General features: G+C 44.4%; 1 protein-coding gene across 1 annotated transcript; it reads right to left on the bottom strand.

Annotated features, from left to right (window-relative positions):
* Positions 1-1005: 1005 nt before the first annotated feature.
* Positions 1006-16940, bottom strand: LOC101525568 (cytochrome b-c1 complex subunit 6, mitochondrial). The gene is made up of 4 exons (XM_004599423.3): positions 16793-16940; positions 12676-12702; positions 11818-11979; positions 1006-1218 (listed from the first exon to the last, which is right to left on the bottom strand). The coding sequence occupies exons 1-4, from the start codon at positions 16844-16846 to the stop codon at positions 1186-1188; spliced, it is 276 nt and encodes a 91-aa protein (XP_004599480.1). The 5' UTR covers positions 16847-16940; the 3' UTR covers positions 1006-1185.
* Between the last annotated feature and the right edge of the window lie 8 nt (positions 16941-16948).

Genomic DNA, 16948 nt, shown 5'->3' with positions numbered 1-16948 from the left:
GAGCAAAGGCGAGTTGGATTTGACCAATGATTTGCAACCATTTTCATCTTAGGACCCCTTTACCTCCAAGAACCTTCATTTTTGTTATCTATTATTCTTTAATATTACACCAAAATCTGATGTGTTAGTTTCCATAAAGGGTAGCAACAGTATTGATTTTAACTCTTATCAAGAATTTTTTCTTGGGGCCAGCGCTATAGCCTACCCTTGCATGCACCAGGATCCCATATGGGCCCAAGTTCATATCCCAGCTGCTCCACGTCCCTTCTAGTTCCCTGCTTGTGGCCTGGGAAGACAGTGGAGGACAGTCCAAAGCTGCTTTGGGACCCTGCACCCACCCACATGGGAGACCTGGAAGAGGCTCCTGGGTTCTTGGCTTTGGATCGGTTAGCTCTGGCCGCTGCAGCTACGTGGGGAGTGAAACTAGTGAATTGAAGATCTTCCTCTGTATCTCCTCTCTGTAAATCTCACTTTCCAATAAAAAAAAACAACTTAAACAAATTTTTTTTTCTTACTCTATCTGGATTCAATATCCAGTTCTGGCTCCTGATTCCAGTCTCCTGCTAATGTAAACTTTGAGAGGCAACAGAGATGGCTCAGGTGATTGGGTTCCTGCCATTCATGGGGATGACCTCACTGCGTAGCCCCAGCTATCGCAGGCATCTCGGGAATGAATCAGCAGAAAAAAACCCTGATCTCTTTCTCAACCAGAGAGCTCTCTGTCCTCTAATTTAAAAATAAACCCAGTGTTGATATTATTATGCAGTGAGTTACTCCATTGCTTTTGAAACACCCCAGTCCCAGCTCTTGGGCCCCTGCTACCCACATGAGAGACGTGGACAGAATTCCTAGCTCCTTGCTTAGACCTGGCTCAGGTCTGGCTGTTGTAGCCACTTGAGGAATACCCAGCAAATGCAGATCTCTCTCCCACACTATCACTGCACCTTTTAAATTAAAAAAAAAAAAAAAATTTAAAAACCAAAACCAAAACACAGGAGGCAGGACCACAGACCACAGGACTTTATTAAGATGGAATCCCTGCTAATTACATAGAAGCTATTTCCTAAGCCAAAGCCCATGAGGCTGACATAAACTCATGGTTATACAAATGGGAAACAAATGGCTTGTTCAAGACCATAGGGACATATCCTTCTGCTCATGTGATGAGGGCTGGAGTCTGCAAATTCATTTCAAGCTGTTGAAGAGTTTGTGGGCCACCTGGATGGGGGAAAGAACAAGATGTCATCAGTTGATATGGCCTGCAAGGTGCTTATGTCCTGGAACAGTACTGCCTTTCTCACCACTCCTGACACTCCTACTGCAGTCGGGCCCCAGTGAACTCCGCTAGTTACCTGAATGCTGTCTCCCTGATTATCTGGAAGATGTCACTTTTCTCACCTGTTCTTTGTTCCTTAGAACTAAGGTTTATATGCCATTTTCTTCAAGCCTGCTTGAAACAAGTACTTATTCCTACACAAATTTGTCTCTGAGTTCCAAGAGACCTAAACTTCCCATCTCAGTGATATTAATATTGGCCTATTAATTCAACAAGTATTTATAGAATACCTATTAAATATATAGCCAAGTGCTGAGTGAGTTGTAGCTGTAAATCTCTAGCACTTGTAGAACTTGGGTAATGAAACAGGGGCTTGCACTGTGGTGCAGTGGGTGTCCCACACAACTGCCAGCTCAACTCCAGACTGCTGCGCTCTTTTATATATATATATATATATATATATATATGATTTATTTACTTTTTTTTTGTTGGAAACTCAGATTTATAGAGAGAAGGAGAGACAGAAAGATCTTCTGTCTGCTGGTTCACTCCCTAAGTAGGCACAACGGCCGGAACTGAGCCAATCGAAAGCCAGGAGCCAGGAGCCAGGAGCTTCTTCCGGGTCTCCCACATGGGTGCAGAGTCCCAAAGCTTTGGGCCATCCTCGACTGCTTTCCCAGGCCACAAGCAGGGGGCTAGATGGGAAGCGGGGCCATGGGACACGAACTGGCACCCATATGGGATCCTGTGCATGCAAGGTGAGGATTTTAGTCTCTAGACTAAAGCGCCAGGCCCAAATGCTCCGCTTCTGATCTGGCTCCCTGCTAACTCCTGACTCTGGCCAGACCAGACTCAGCCATTAAAACCATCTGAGGACTGAACCAGTGGATAGAAGATGTCTATCTCCCTTTCTGTAACTCTGCCTTTCAAATAAATAACATTTTTTTTTAGATTTATTTATTTTTATTGGAAAGGCAGATAACAGAGAGGAGGAGAGACAGAGAGGAAGGTCTTCCGTCCGTTCGTTTACTCCCCAAGCGGCTGCAATGGCTGTAGCTGAAACAATCCAAAGCCAAGAGCCAGGAACTTCTTCCGGGTCTCCCACGCAGGTGCAGGGTCCCAATGCTTTGGGCGTCCTCGACTACTTTCCCAGGCCACAGGTATTTGCTGGGATTAGAACCGCCACCCATAGGGGATCCAGGCGCGTTCACACTGGGCCCCAAATAAATAAATCTTAAAAAGAGGAGAAATACAATAAACATATAAAACTTATGCTATGAGGAAAATAAAATGGAGGTTTCAAGGGGAAACCATAGCAGTTTTTAAGATTTATTATTTATTTTTACTGGAAAGGAAGGATTAGAGAGAAAAGGAGAGACAGAGAAAGCTCTTCCATCCTCTGGTTCACTCGCAAGATAGCCATAACAACCAGAACTGAGCAGATCCAAAGTCAGGAGCCAGGAGCTTCTTTGAGGTTTCCCACATGGGTGCACAGACCCAAGCCTTAGGCTGTTGCTGTCCTGCAGCGATGGACTTGGTGCACGGAGCCGATAATAACACACTTGGACTACTGACTGATGATCAATAGCCCAAATTTATTAGGGGTAACAGACTTTATATGCTGAGGGTCATACAGGATTAGGGTAGAGATACTTAGTTCATCAACAGAACCATCAACTGTTTCTATGCCTTAGTTTGGAAGTCCTTTTGCCTTGCATATTACTTCCCACTCAACTGTTCTTATACAAATGATACCTCATCAGGTATACAAAAGGTAGCCATACAGTTGTTCTCATGTAAAGGATATCCAATCAGTCACACACAAGACATCCATTCAGTTGTTTATCATACAAATATTGTCCCATCAACTGTAATCCTGTGCTCGCTGATGGTCACAATGTCCTCCTACATTAGGCCATCCTCTAATGCTTTCCCAGGCCACAAGCAGGGAGCTGGAAGGAATGTGAAACAGCCAGGACACAATCCAGCACCCAAGTGGGATCCCAGCACTTTGCAAGGGGAGGATTTAGCCAATTGAGCCATCCTGCCAGGCCCCTCAGCAGCTTTAAGTATGGGGGAGGGTAGTCAGTGAGTGTCATCCTGAGGTTACACCTGACAGACTTTTCAGTGTACTAGCTTTATTTTTCAACTTCTAGAACTCTTCCCAAGCTGAAATTCTTTAGTCAACTAATAATCTACTTCCCTTCTCCCTGGCTCCTAGCTATCAGCATTCTTTCCATCTCTAGGAATGTGACTAGTTCAGGTGCATCATTTAGGTGAAACAAGCCATTCTTTGTTATTTGTGAGATTATTTTCACTCACCTGTGTTCAAGATTTCATCCACAAGTAGGCTTCCTTCTTTTTAAAGGTTGAACAATTGAAAGGGAACATTTGGGATTGGACGGACAGTGAAAGGCAGTGAAATATTTCATGATAGAACCAGGGGGCCTGAGAGATAAGGGGCACCTGCAACTAGCATCCACCCCTAACTGCATGGCCCCCTCCCTGCTTATGTTAATGATTTTAGCCTTAGCTTAGCCTTTTAAAAACCCCTCTGTCTAATGATTCAGGTCGATGCCTAGCCTCCTGGGTGAGGAACTGGCCTCGGCCCCAGCACGCTGGTAATCAAATAAAGCCTCTTGCTTTTGCATCAAGTCTCGTCTTCGGTGGTCATTGGGGAAACTCACTCTCTCGAGACAATTGGTAAGGTTTTTCCCTGTTGGGGGGCCTTACATTTTTGGGGGCTCGTGTCCGGGACTTGTGTGTTACCCCCGACCCTCGAATTCGGACTTGGAGGTAAGTAGGCGCCTTATGTTCTGTCTCTGTTTTGTCTGTGTGTCCCTTCTGGAGCTGTAGCAGTTTCTATTTGCGTCCGCTAATTTGTGAGAATAGTGAACAGCTGTATGCTCTGTTTTGTCTGTGTGTGCCTTCTGGAGCTGTAGCAGTTTCTGTTTGCGACTGCTAATTTGTGAGAATAGTGGACAGCGGTATGTTCTGACTCTGTTTTTTTTCTGTGCGTCCCATCTGTAGCTGCAGCAGTATCTGTATGCGATCGTTCTCTAATTCGTGAGAGCTGTGAACAGTGGTCGGTAGACGTGCCTGGGAGACCACAGGTCGTGGCCCTGGAGGACGCTCCAGGAGGAGAGGGGTGTCGAGGACGCTTGGTGACTCCACGGTGACGACCCCTCATCTGTATGTGAGAGTGACCAAGCCTCAACATCTGTATGTCTGGTTGAGACTGGTCACGTCTCTGGGGGGCCGAAGCCATCTGATGTGTTTCTTCTGTTGTGGAAGGAACTCTGGGGACGCGTCTGGTTGTGTTTTGTTAATTGTCTTGAGTGTTACTGTGACGATAACAATGGGACAGACTGTGACGGCACCCCTTAATTTGACTCTTAACCTTTGGACTGAAGTTAAGGATAGGGCTCATAATCTCTCCCTCCAGGTTAAAAGAAGATCTTGGCAGACTGTCTGCTCTGCGGAATGGCCCACTTTCAACGTGGGCTGGCCGAAAGAAGGCTTGTTTGTTAAACTCAATTGGACATTTAAGTTCCTCAAAACTTTAAACTAAGCTTTCTGGCTTTGAGATGTCCAGCAGGATCCCTGGACCTCTCAAAGATAGAGGAGAAATTTGGATAATTTAATTATAATGTGACAGTGTTATACAATTGTGCCAAGTTTGTTGCTTCATATGTTCTATTAAAGTAAATGAGTATTTGTAAGGTTACAACATGTGTGGAATCGAGGTTTTTCTGCATTATTGCAACTGGCTTCAGTGATGAGCTCTCAGTATTCTGCAATGTTTTCTGCTGCTTTTGTTGCTTTTTGGTCTTGAAGTTTTAACTATCTACTGGTTTATAGTGCCATCCTAGCTCTGATCAGATCTGGCCTAAGTGTTTACACCTAGAGCGGTGCTTGCTAAAGTTCCAAAAGCTGCTAATGCATATACTGGTGGTTCTGTCTATTGGTCAAGTTGTCTTAATTATGAAGCTGTACCAAGTTGTGGGATTATTTGTGTTCTAATTTGCAAAAAGCATCTTTTCTGATTCTTTGCCTTACAGGAAGACAACGAATTCTTAAAGGATGTGTGGTAAAATTGTTTATACTGTGTACATTTTCTAAGTATTTAACCTTTAAAGCAATAGAATTGAAATTGAACTTTGATCCCTTGTCAGAGAACAGCATTTTAAACTATTTTCATCTTATTGATGACTAACCTGCTAACTAAGTTCAGTAAATTCTTGGGCAACCTCCTAAGACAACAGCCAAGACTGGAATTCTACATACCCTTGACTTCAATAAAACAGAAGATAAGAAGAAGCTCCAGGCCCTGGGAAAGGGAAGGGCATGCTTGGAGCCTGGCCTTTGTCCTTGCCATTGGGATTCTTAAAAATGGAAAAGTTCACAAATTAGCTGGAAAGAGGTAATTGCTTCTGGTGTCCAAGTGGGTTCGCATTTTAAAATGTTTTCATAGATTGGCCATATATGAAAAAATTGAAGATTGCCTGAAGCAATTGTGTTTAAAATTTAACCTGTTTTTATTTAGAAAATGTTTTGGTTTGGAGTTTTAAATGTTTCAGAATGTAAATCCAAAGAATTGGCAGATGAAGGATGGTGGCAAGTCTGAGAATGTGTTCTTGGTGAGAAGGTTATGGTAGGAGAATTATTGAAAAGAACGTCACTGTTAAAATATTTTGTCCTACAGAAGTATGGCTATTATAAGATGCAAAGGGACAGGTAAAGCAAAATATCTAAAGGTTTAAGCATGTTAAGAAAGAGGTACAAATCAAGAGATTTCAGATATGAATCTGGCTATAATTGTTAAGATATTGCTATAGCATTGTTTATGTATTTAACATTAATGTCTAATATATGCTGACATTTGAATCTGTTTGCAAAATGCCTGTGAAGTGCACATCTATGGAAGTGCTCCTGAATATCTGACAATGGAAGTTTCAAGTTTAGAGGACTGTTAATGGAAACAAATTGGTAACTTTGTCAATTGTCTATCCAGCTTCATTTCAATAAGTTCTGTTATTTCAACCCTTGAATTTGTTAAGTTCTTAGAAGTAATGTGATTATGCACTAATTCCTGTGTTTAAGGTTATATCTGCCTTTGGTGATAGACCAAAGAAATGCACATTTTGTGTCTCAGTAAGGTAACTTAATTGTCGTTGTTAAATTCTCATGGTTTAAAAGAGCTGCATTTTTTAAAGAAATATTTGTGTGGTCATTTTATAGGTGATTAAAAATCTGATCTGTTACTGTTTGAATCAACCTGACTTCTGATTTTTGGAATTCCTAGATGGGCCCCTAGGAATCTCAAAATCATAAGAATATTTGTCAAAGATTACATCTTTGGTTGATAAAGATAATTGTGTAAAAAAGTTTGGTTATAGAAATGACTTGTAGAAGCCTTGTCAGTGAGGAGCCAGGATTAGTTGCAATCCTGTCAGAAAGGCTCCAGGAATGGTTAATGTGAAAATTTACATGAGAGGAACTCCCCGGTCCTCAGTTCAGATAACAGATCATAAAGAGGTGCTTTTTCTTCCAGATAGAGGAACAGGAACTAACAGACCATGAAAAAGCATCTGCTGGAGGAACAAATTGTCTGTTGGTAGACACCGCATCCATTAAGGCCATAATTAGAAATTACTACATTACGCAAAACCTTGTCAATTCCATAATGTTACAAATTGCTGTTAATGTTATATTGAGACTCTTAATTGACTGGGATGATATTCTACCAGCTCTGACTTTGGACCAGAAATGGTCTCCCCAACAAACTGTTCAACCCATCTGGACAATGAGTAGCTGGACTCTATGCTGGGTATATGTTTGCAAGGAAAGAATCTTGATGGAATTTGAACTGTAATACTGCATCAAGGTGGAGGAATCCACCAGGGGGGAGGGGTGTAGGGAGGGGTGGGGGGATTCCCAGAGGATATGAAACTGTCACATAATGCATAATAATTAATAAAAAAAAAAAAAAAAAAAAAAAAAAAAGAAATTACTACAAAGCACTGTACTCCAACAAATCAGAAGATCACCAAGAAATGGAAAAGTTCTTAGACTTCTACCACCTGCCAAAACTTAGCCCAGAGGCAACAAACGACCTGAACAAACCCATAACTGAAGTAGAGATTGAATCAGTGATTAAAGACCTCCCAACAAAGAAAAGCCCAGGCCCAGACGGCTTCACTCCAGAATTCTACAAAACATTCCGAACAGAACTGACCCCAATCCTCTACAAACTCTCCAAAACAATAGAAAAAGAGGCAACCCTTCCAAACTCATTCTATGAAGCCAACATTACCTTAATCCCAAAACCAGAGAACTAACAGAGAAGGAAAACTACAAATTGTCTGTTGGTATACTCCCTCTTGTTGTTATGTAAATTCCTCAAACCTTCCCTCCTGATCTCTAAGTGACCCTCTGGTTGTGGTGTTAAGAGAGTGCAAAATCTGGGCTTGGCAGCGTGGCCTAGTGGCTAAGGTCCTTGCCTTGATCCCATATGGTCGCTGGTTCTAATCCTGGCAGCTCCACTTCCTCTCTATCTCTCCTCCTCTCAGTATATCTGACTTTGTAATAAAAGTAAAAATAAATCTTAAAAAAAAAAAAAAAAAAAAAAAAAAAGAGAGTGCAAAATCCTACAGGCGGTTTCACAGCGCTATCTAAATGTGGCAAGCTATATAGTCTATTTTAATTAGCTCATGGATAAAAATGCTCCAACATGGGAAACGGTTCTTACAGCAGACTCATAGACTGACAATCTCAGTAGCACTCAGTGGCCTCAGAATCAGCCCAAAGGCATTCTGGTCTGACAAGAGAGCCAGCAAGAGAGCAAGCATATCAGGTGTGGAAAGCCAGACACTGCTGCAAAGAGTGTCCTTCCATAAAGGACCTCTGTGGTGCATGCCCCAGTGCAAAGAAGCAGCCATGGAAGATGGTTGTGCTCTTCTCTCAATGGAGGAGAGAACTTCCACTTTGTGTGTGGCCTTGTCTAAGAATACCGGGAGTCCTGTGAATTCAAGAGGCTTCCACAGCCTAACCATCGTGTGTCGGAGCCTCAGGTGATCACTGACGTCACACATAAGAGTGCTAATTTGTTAAAATTCACTAGAGTCACTGTGTACTGACTTCCCATGCAGGACCTGTATCTTCAGAGTTAAGCCTTATTAGGGTAGGACACCCTGAGTACTCTGAAGCAGAGCTCATATCTTCCTCACTTGCCAAATTGTTTGGGATTTCTTTGCTCACCTGTTAGACTATAACTAGTAGATCGCTTGCCTCTGCCTTAAAGTGTGTAAAGTTCTGTAAATTCTTGTTGGAATGCTACAAACTACTGAGTTATTGCAAATGAAAACCTGTTTTAATCTTTTGCCATCTACAGTGTGACTAGTAGGTCTTGCAATAAAATGTTTTCAGTGCTGTGCTTTATGTTCTAGGTTATGTGTGTCATCCTGAATCTCTTAGGGCTTGCAACAATTGGTAAAGTATAATTGTTTTAGAAAAATTTAACACTTGCCTGTTCCCTACTGTTGGATTCGCCGATTTTCAGGGAAGGAATAAGAGTGCCAGGTATGTAAAGGGAATCTGGATGGCCTTTGTTTCAGGGAGTCATGGTCACGGGCTTCCCTTCCCTTCCCCATGCAGCAGACAGACAGACCTGGAGTTAGGGCTGCGGAAAAAAATAGGCATGGAGGAAATGAGAAAGGGCCCTGTTTGGACTCTGCTTGGCATGGAAGCTGAAATGAGGGTCATCTCGGCCCTTGTTAAGGTGGAGTGATGTGGGTTTGTGCCCCTCATTAGTGCTACGGTGGTTTCACAACCTGAGGGGGGCCCCACCAGAATTCTGCCATGCATTCTAGGTTTGATTGGAGACAAACCCCACCCTTCTTTAATTACGATGAAGGAGTTTCATGTGTTCTGTCAAATTCATTGAGTATTTTTAACTGAACTCACAACCTACTAATTGCCTTTGTTTTGTCATCTAGACTTCAATAAGAAGAAACACCCAGAGCCCAGACAACATGCCAGGCACCTCTGATGACTTCTGCCATGTGCTTCTGATGACTTCTGTGCTCTGCTGGGGACCATTAGACCGACCCCCAGAAGGGCACCCAACTGTTGCCCTTGAACTACGTCCACCCTGTCAGCCGGAAGCAGCCAGAGCGGTCTCCGTCCCATTTTCCCCCTAAACCGCAGTTGAGGTTGCTACTTCTGGGGGGCGGAATGTAAGAGGAATTAGACTGGGTAGTAGGCAGTTAGGGTATTCTGGGTCCGCGCCATGTCCTGGATTCACCAGAGCACGTCTCTTCCTGGGGACAAGGGTGACATTGGCATATCAGTTCCCCACCTGAAGCATCTCTGGCCATTGTGTAAGAGGGCCTCAAGCTGATCTCCTTATCATTGAAAAGAGGACTGGACTTGGTCTTTCTTTAGTGAGGAGGCCTGTGTGCGGCTCTTAAAGAGAAACGCTGTTTTTATATAGACATTAGGAGAAGCAGGGATGATTTGAATCTTGGTTTAACCAGTCCCCGTGGTTATTAATGCTTTTAATTTTTGGACCCCTTATTCTTAATCATTTAGTCACTTTTATTAGAGAAAGAATTAGTGTGGTGCATGTTCCTATGTTACGACAACAGTATCAGTCCATCAGCCCCAATGATGCAGATACTGAAATCCCATGATTGGGATTTAGTTACAAGAAAAAAAGGGGGGAATGAAAGGGAACATTTGGGATTGGAAGGACAGTGAAGGGCAGTGAAATATTTCATGATAGAACCTGGGGGCCTGAGAGATAAGGGGCACCTGCAACTAGCATCCACCCCTAACTGCATGACCCCCTCCCTGCTTATGTTAATGATTCCCTCTCCCTGCTTATGTTAATGATTCCCCCTTCCTGCTTATGTTAATGATTTTAGCCTTAGCTTAGCCTTTTAAAAACCCCTCTGTCTAATGATTCGGGTCGATGCCTAGCCTGCGTGAGGAACTGGCCTCGGCCCCAGCGCGCTGGTAATCAAATAAAGCCTCTTGCTTTTGCATCAAGTCTCTTCACTGGGGAAACTCACTCTCTCGAGACAATTGGTAAGACTTTTCCCTGTTGGGGGGCCTTACACAATAACCCATTGTATGTGTATAAACATACATATATATGAATAAACATGTACACACACACTCACTCCACAATTTTGCTTACTCATTCATCCATCATGGACACTTGAATTGTTTTTACCCTTTCACTACTATGAATTTCTGTAATGAAAGTAGACAGTTGGGCCCGGCGTGATAGCGTAATGGTTAAGGTCCTTGCCTTAAACGCAACGGGATCCCATATGGGCACTGGTTCTAATCCCAGCAGCTCCACTTCCCATCCAGCTCCCTGTTTGTGACCTGGGAAAGCAGTCAAGGACGCCCAAACCCTTGGAACCTGCACCCATGTTCCTGGTTTCGGATTGGCTCAGCTCCAGCCGTTGCAGCCACTTGGGGAGTGAACCATCAGCGGGAAGATCTTCTCTCTGTACATCTGCCTTTCCAATAAAATAAATAAATCTTATACAAAAAAAAAAAGAAAGTAGACAACTGTCTGAGTCCCTTATTCTCAACTCTTTTGGTTATATATTCAAAAATGGAATTTCGGGCCTCGCGCAGTAGCCTAGCAGCTAAAGTCCTCACCTTGCACGTGCTGGGATCCCATATGGATGCTGGTTCTAATCCCGGCAGCCCCACATCCCATCCAGCTCCCTGCTTGTGGCCTGGGAAAGCAGTCGAGGACGGCCCAAAGCCTTGGGACCCTGCACCCATGTGGGAGACTTAGAAGAGGCTCCTGGCTTCAGATCAATTCAGCTCTGGCCGTTGTGGCCGCTTGGGGAGTAAATCATTGGACAGAAGATCTTCCTCTTTGTCTCTCCTCCTCTCTGTATATCTGACTTTGCAATTAAAAAAAAAAACTTTAAATAAAAAGTGGAATTGCTAGTTCATGTAATTCCATGTTTAATTTATATTTTTCAATATTGACTTGAGAGGCAGAAGAATGAGAGCAAGAGATGTATGTGTGTAGGTGTGGGTAGTGGGAGTCAGCGATTCAGTTTACAAATGTGTACAATGGTCATGATTCGGGTTAGGGTAAAGCCAAGAGCCAGGGGCTCCACCTCCCTGTCTCCCTCACTGTCATTCTGCCTTTCAGATAGATAAAATCTTAAACAAGCAAGCAAACAAGACACTTTTTGGATCAGTTGCCATATATAAGCCACACTGGAGAATACAAAATATCTTAAAATCTGTAAAAGTACAAAAGCTAGCTTCCCCGCTGTTTGGTAGTACACTGGAATGTCATTTTTGTTCTTACACTGCTTTTGTCTGTAAAATAAGGAAAATGACACCTATCTCCAATGAGTCAGATGAGTCATATAACATGTTCCACACTGTACCTGACACACAGTGGCTGACAGAGCTGCCCCTCGCACAGAAAGTTGGTCCACAGTATGTGTTTCCTGGCTGCTACAAGCTCTCCCCTTCCCAACTTCATGTTGACTTACACAATGGTCCCTTGCGTGCAGAAAGTCAAAGAGCTCCTCCGTGCAGTCCTCTTCTGTCTGTGACCGGGAGGACACACGTTCGTCACAGAGCTCTAGTCGCTCCCGGGCCTTGACACATTTCTCCAGCTGCTCGCATTGCTCTCTCACCGTGGCGAGGGGATCCTGAGAGAAGCACAGGAAGAACAAAATGGGGCCCTGGGTGGAGACACACCAAACACACATGCTTTGGTGAATACAACCACCAAACCAAGGTGCTGCCTCTGAATTACCGTGCACAAAGCCAGCTGGCAAAGCCACACTGCCACCAGAAATGGCAGAATGGGGTCTCCCATTCAATTCTGATGCTAAGTAGGAGGGAAAAGTTTCACATTCCTGCCTTCCAAGGTTGCCAGTATGCACTGAAAGCCTCAGTCCTATCTGAAAAACAAGGTAATAAAGGAAACCTGGCCAAACTTCAAGTCAATCTATAAGAGGCCTTACCTGTTAACATAGCACTTTAGGATATGTCATGTCTGAAATGTCAGTTAAGCATCCCCTCCCCCCTACACACAGTTACCCAGCTAGAAAGACAATGTTAACATGGAGAAGGAACATCTGAGAAAAGTTCCTTCCAGAGTTCTTTATTAAACCACAATTGGCAGATTCAGGAACTCCAGGCCCTCAGGATGCTCGACTTGCCTCAAATACTACACAACTGAAGAATCCCCAGACCCCAAATAAGTACTGCTCCCCAGGCCTGAACCCCAGAATCCATTTGCTCTGAGGTGTTTAGTAGAGACTCCTTAAAATGCCCTTAGGGTCTCATCAAGCTCAAACTCCCATTGTTTGAGATGGTTCCAAACCTGAAACAGCTCTTACCACTAATTCCTCCTCTTCCTCTTCTTCCTGTAAGAAGCAAACAAAATTCATGTCAGCAGCAATTTTATGACATGTAAATTCGCAATCATATTAATACAGATAACAGCACTGCATTTGTCATTTTATTTTCTGTTTTATGATGCTTTCACATACTAGGGGCCTTGCTAATCCTGCCCTTCCAGGATAAGCTAAAATTTCAATTTATTTAATTTAAAAGAAAAATTTTTATTGGAAAGGCAGAATTACAGAAAGAAGAGACAGTAAGATCTTCCATCTGCTAGTTTCCCCCCACCCCCACGGTCTCAATGGCCAGAGATGAGCTCATCTGAAGCCAAGAACTTCTTCCAGGTCTCCCACATGGACGCATCCTAAAGGATGGCCCAAGGAATTTGGTCATTCTTTGCTACTTTCCCAGACACAAGCAGGGAACGGGATGGGAGGTGGAGCAGCTGGGACACAAACCAGCACCCATATAGGGTGCCATGCTTGGGATGGAGGATTAGCCAGTTGAGGCACTACACTGGCAGTGGCTTTGTGAAAGGCAGAGAGCGCAACAGTTTGCTCCTTTACTCTCTAAATGACTGAAACAGTTAAGTCTGGGCTACGCAGAAGCCAGGAACTCCGTCCAGGGCTCCCAAATGGATGGCAAGGGGACCATGTTCAGGAAGCTATATCGCAAACTGAGCAGCTCAATCAGCCATTCAATTTGAGATGTTATACAGGATGTATCCAATATGGGATGCTAGTGTTGGAAGCAGCAGCCTAACCTGCTGTGTCCCAATGCCAGCCCCTTAGTTAGTGTTTAGAGACAGCAAACAACTTGACTGGGATCATGTCATTCACATGTAATCCAATCAAAGGCCCAAGACCGAAAATGACCAAACCTAGTCAGAGGTAAAGATGGTCACAGCCACTGCTATTTGCCCTGCTAAGTACTTCAAGCATCAACTCCATTACAAGCTTGAAAACAATAGGTCAGGGCCCTTGGGCCATATAAGGCCTGCAAAATCATTTGGCCTGGCCCTACCAAGACAACCCAGGCAGAAGTAGAAATTCAATAAATCTAAAGAGACTTATTTTTAAGTGGATAATATTGTATGGCCCATAATGACATAATAAATATCCAAATGGCCATTGACAGAAAAAAAGTTCTCTCAGTTCTCTATCCCTACATTAGGCTCTAGGTAGTTGATTTCTGATTTTATGTACACAACCTCCAACTTACTTGGTCTAGTGACTAATGACGTTCATTAAGGCACCTGTGTCCAGGGTAGGCCTTGTGGTTCAGAGGGTTAGAATGACACTTGAGATGCTGGTATCCCCTATGTGCCAGAATGCCAGTGCTAGCCCCAGTTGTTCCCGTTTTAATCTAGATGCCTGCTAATGTGCACAGAAAAGCAAAGGAAGATGGTTCAAGCACTTAAGTCACTTGAGCCCTTGTAACTCACAAGGGAGTCCAGGATGTAGTTCTGAACTCTTGTTTCAGCCTGGAACAGGCGTAGCCACTGAAGCCACTTAGAGATAGGAACATCTGTCTCTCTGCCCTTCAAATAAAAATTGAAAACCTTTCAAAAACCAAAGGCTCTTGTGTCCTGTATCAGAGAAACGGAGTTGAAACCCCTAACTCTGACTCTGATCCCAGCTTCCTGCTGACGTGAGCCCTGAGAGGCAGTAAGCGAGAGCTCCAGGATCAGGTCCCTTCCACCTGGATTGAGCTCCCAGCTCTCAGCTTCAACCTGGGACATCCCTGGCCCTTTGGAAAGTGAACCAGCAAATGAATGAAAATTTTTTTCCCTGTTGCTAAACAAGCAAACAAACAAAAATCAAGAAAAACAAAGCAGATTTCAACATTTTTTGATGCTGAAACTTACCTTTTAGGGGTCAGCACTGTAATGTAATGGCTAAAACTACCACCCCCAGTGCCAGCATCCCATATGGGTGATGGTTTGATTCAAGTCCTGGTTGTTCCATTTCCCATCCAGCTCCCCAGAAAGCAGCAGAGGATGGGTCTAAGTGCCTGGGCACCTGCACCCATGTGCGAAACCTAAAACAAGCTCCTGGCTCTGGACCAGCCCAGCTCTGGTTGTTGTGGCCATTTGGTGAGTGAACCACTAGACAGAAGATTCTCCCAGGGCCTCACATGATGGCTTAGAGGCTAAATCTTCGCCTTGCTACTGGTTCGCATCCGGGAACACTGGTTCGGATCCCGGCTGTTCCACTTCCACCCTGTACCCTCCCTGAGGCCTGGAAAGCAGCAGAGGATGGCCCAAAGCCTTAGGACCCTGCACCCACTCACATGGGAGACCCAGAAGAGGCTCATAGCTTCGAATCAGCTGAACTCTGGCCTTTGCAGCTAGTTGGGGCAGTGAACCAATCAGTGGATGAAGGATCTTTGTCTCTCCTCTCTATAAATCTGGCTTTCCAATTAAAAAAGAAAAAATTCTCTCTCTCTCCTCTTCTATGTAATCCTGTCTTTCAAAACAATCTTAAAATCCCAATACAATTCCTTTCATTCTCTAACATCAACTAAAAGAGAGAAAAGCGCAACAGAAGCTGAAGTGAGAAGTGGGGGACAGGCTCAACTGTAACCCCCAGCTATTTACTCCCATTAAATGGCAAGGACTTCTCTTACACACATGAAGATGCTACTGAAGATGTTGGTTCTAGTAAGGCTTTGTTTGTTTGTTTGTTTGTTTGTTTTAAATCATATGAGAGGCAGAGAAAGTGCTCATCTACTGATTCACTTTCCAAATGCCCATAATGGCTGGAGCAGGGATGGCAAGAGCTCAGTGACATGTGTTATCACCTGCTGCCTCCCAGGGTCAGCTTTAGCAGGAGGCCATCACCAGGAGCCAGAGTGGAGAATCCAACCCTGGTACGCCAACATGGGCTGCGCACATCTTAACCGGCACCGCAGCTGGGCTCCATGCCCACTCCACAAACAAGCTTTTTAATCTTCCTCTAAAAAAAAAAATTCTTCCCCTCAAAAAAAACCAAAAATCAAATGTTGAATTACAACCTGGAAATAAACAGAAGACCTTCACATCACTGCACTCGTTAGCAGTGCTACAGTGCCAACATCTGTGAAAAACATGGTACATCTTAGAAACACATATTTTCCTCCAGTTTCCTTCATTTTTTTTTTAAGATTTATTTTTTATTTTTATTACAAAGTCAGATATACTGAGAGCAGGAGAGACAGAGAGGAAGTGGAGCTGCCGGGATTAGAACCAGCAGCCATATGGGATCAAGGCGAGGACCTTAGCCACTAGGCCACGCTGCTGAGCCCAGTTTCCTTCATTTTTAAAATTGTGGTGGGCCCTGCTTTCTAAGGCTGGCTCCACCTCTTTCTGAAAACAGAGCAGGAAAAAAAGGGATAAATGTGTTTCCAGCTATCTGAACCCGCAGGCCCAGAATGGCTGTCTTGAAGTGTCTGAATTAATGCAACAAACGAGCCTGTCTTTTGCAAGCTGTGTAGCAATGCGACTCAGAGTCCTTGCTCAGCATTTGTCCTTTAGAGAAGCTATTTAACCTGTGACTGCACCAGTCCCCAACACTTAGCTCCTGGAAACTGGCTAGATGCACTCAGCACTGGGGACAGTGACCGCTGCACACAGACTCGTTATTTGGGCCCCTGCACTCACATGAGTCCGAGGGAAAATTCCTTCTTTCAACCTTCCCCAAGACACCACCTCCCTCCCAGCCCCCACCCGCGAGAAAAAGCCAAGCCCTTTCCCACCGCGGCAAAAGATGCCGGAACCATTCGCGGCTGGAGCTGGGGTACGGGTTGGGGTGGGTCTTTGCTCCACGGCCTCAGAACGGCTGAATGACCGAAAAGCAAGCTCAATCCTATTTTTTTTACCAAAGTTCAGTCCAGACAGCATTTTTCATCTCCTTACGCGACCACCACATTTATAGAATGGGGAAGCGGAGGCCAGGAACAGACCAGTCATCCGCCTGCCCAGTCACTTGACACATTCGAAAGGTCGAAGTCAATTTCCTCAACCTGCAAACCCCAGAGGGTAAACCAAGGCAGAGGGCCCCGGACCGTGTGTTGGCGGGCTGGGTCCTGCGCCTCGGGATAGCGCACAGGGTCGCGCCGACCTCTTTGCCTTACCTCCTTCGGATCTCCGGCCCCTGTCAGCATCTTTCGCTCATCCTCCAGCCCCATGTCACCCTAAGGTTCTAGGTTTAACACCAGCGGCCACACGGTATCCACTCCACTAAGGACTTGTAAGGGTCACTCAGCGGATATCCGGCAGCCTGGCCGGAA

This window comes from Ochotona princeps, chromosome 2 (assembly GCF_030435755.1).
Source record: "Ochotona princeps isolate mOchPri1 chromosome 2, mOchPri1.hap1, whole genome shotgun sequence".
Lineage (NCBI taxonomy): Eukaryota > Metazoa > Chordata > Mammalia > Lagomorpha > Ochotonidae > Ochotona > Ochotona princeps.
This window is presented reverse-complemented; position numbering and strand designations above follow the sequence as displayed.

Excerpts from the sequence above, each read along its gene's own strand:
- LOC101525568 (XM_004599423.3), bottom strand. The coding sequence starts at position 16,846 with ATGGGGCTGGAGGATGAGCGAAAGATGCTGACAGGGGCCGGAGATCCG. Across the intron at positions 12,703-16,792 it reads GGGCCGGAGATCCGAAGGAG|GAAGAAGAGGAAGAGGAGGA; the intron begins GTAAGGCAAAGA and ends TGCTTCTTACAG. Across the intron at positions 11,980-12,675 it reads AGGAAGAGGAGGAATTAGTG|GATCCCCTCGCCACGGTGAG; the intron begins GTAAGAGCTGTT and ends TGCTTCTCTCAG.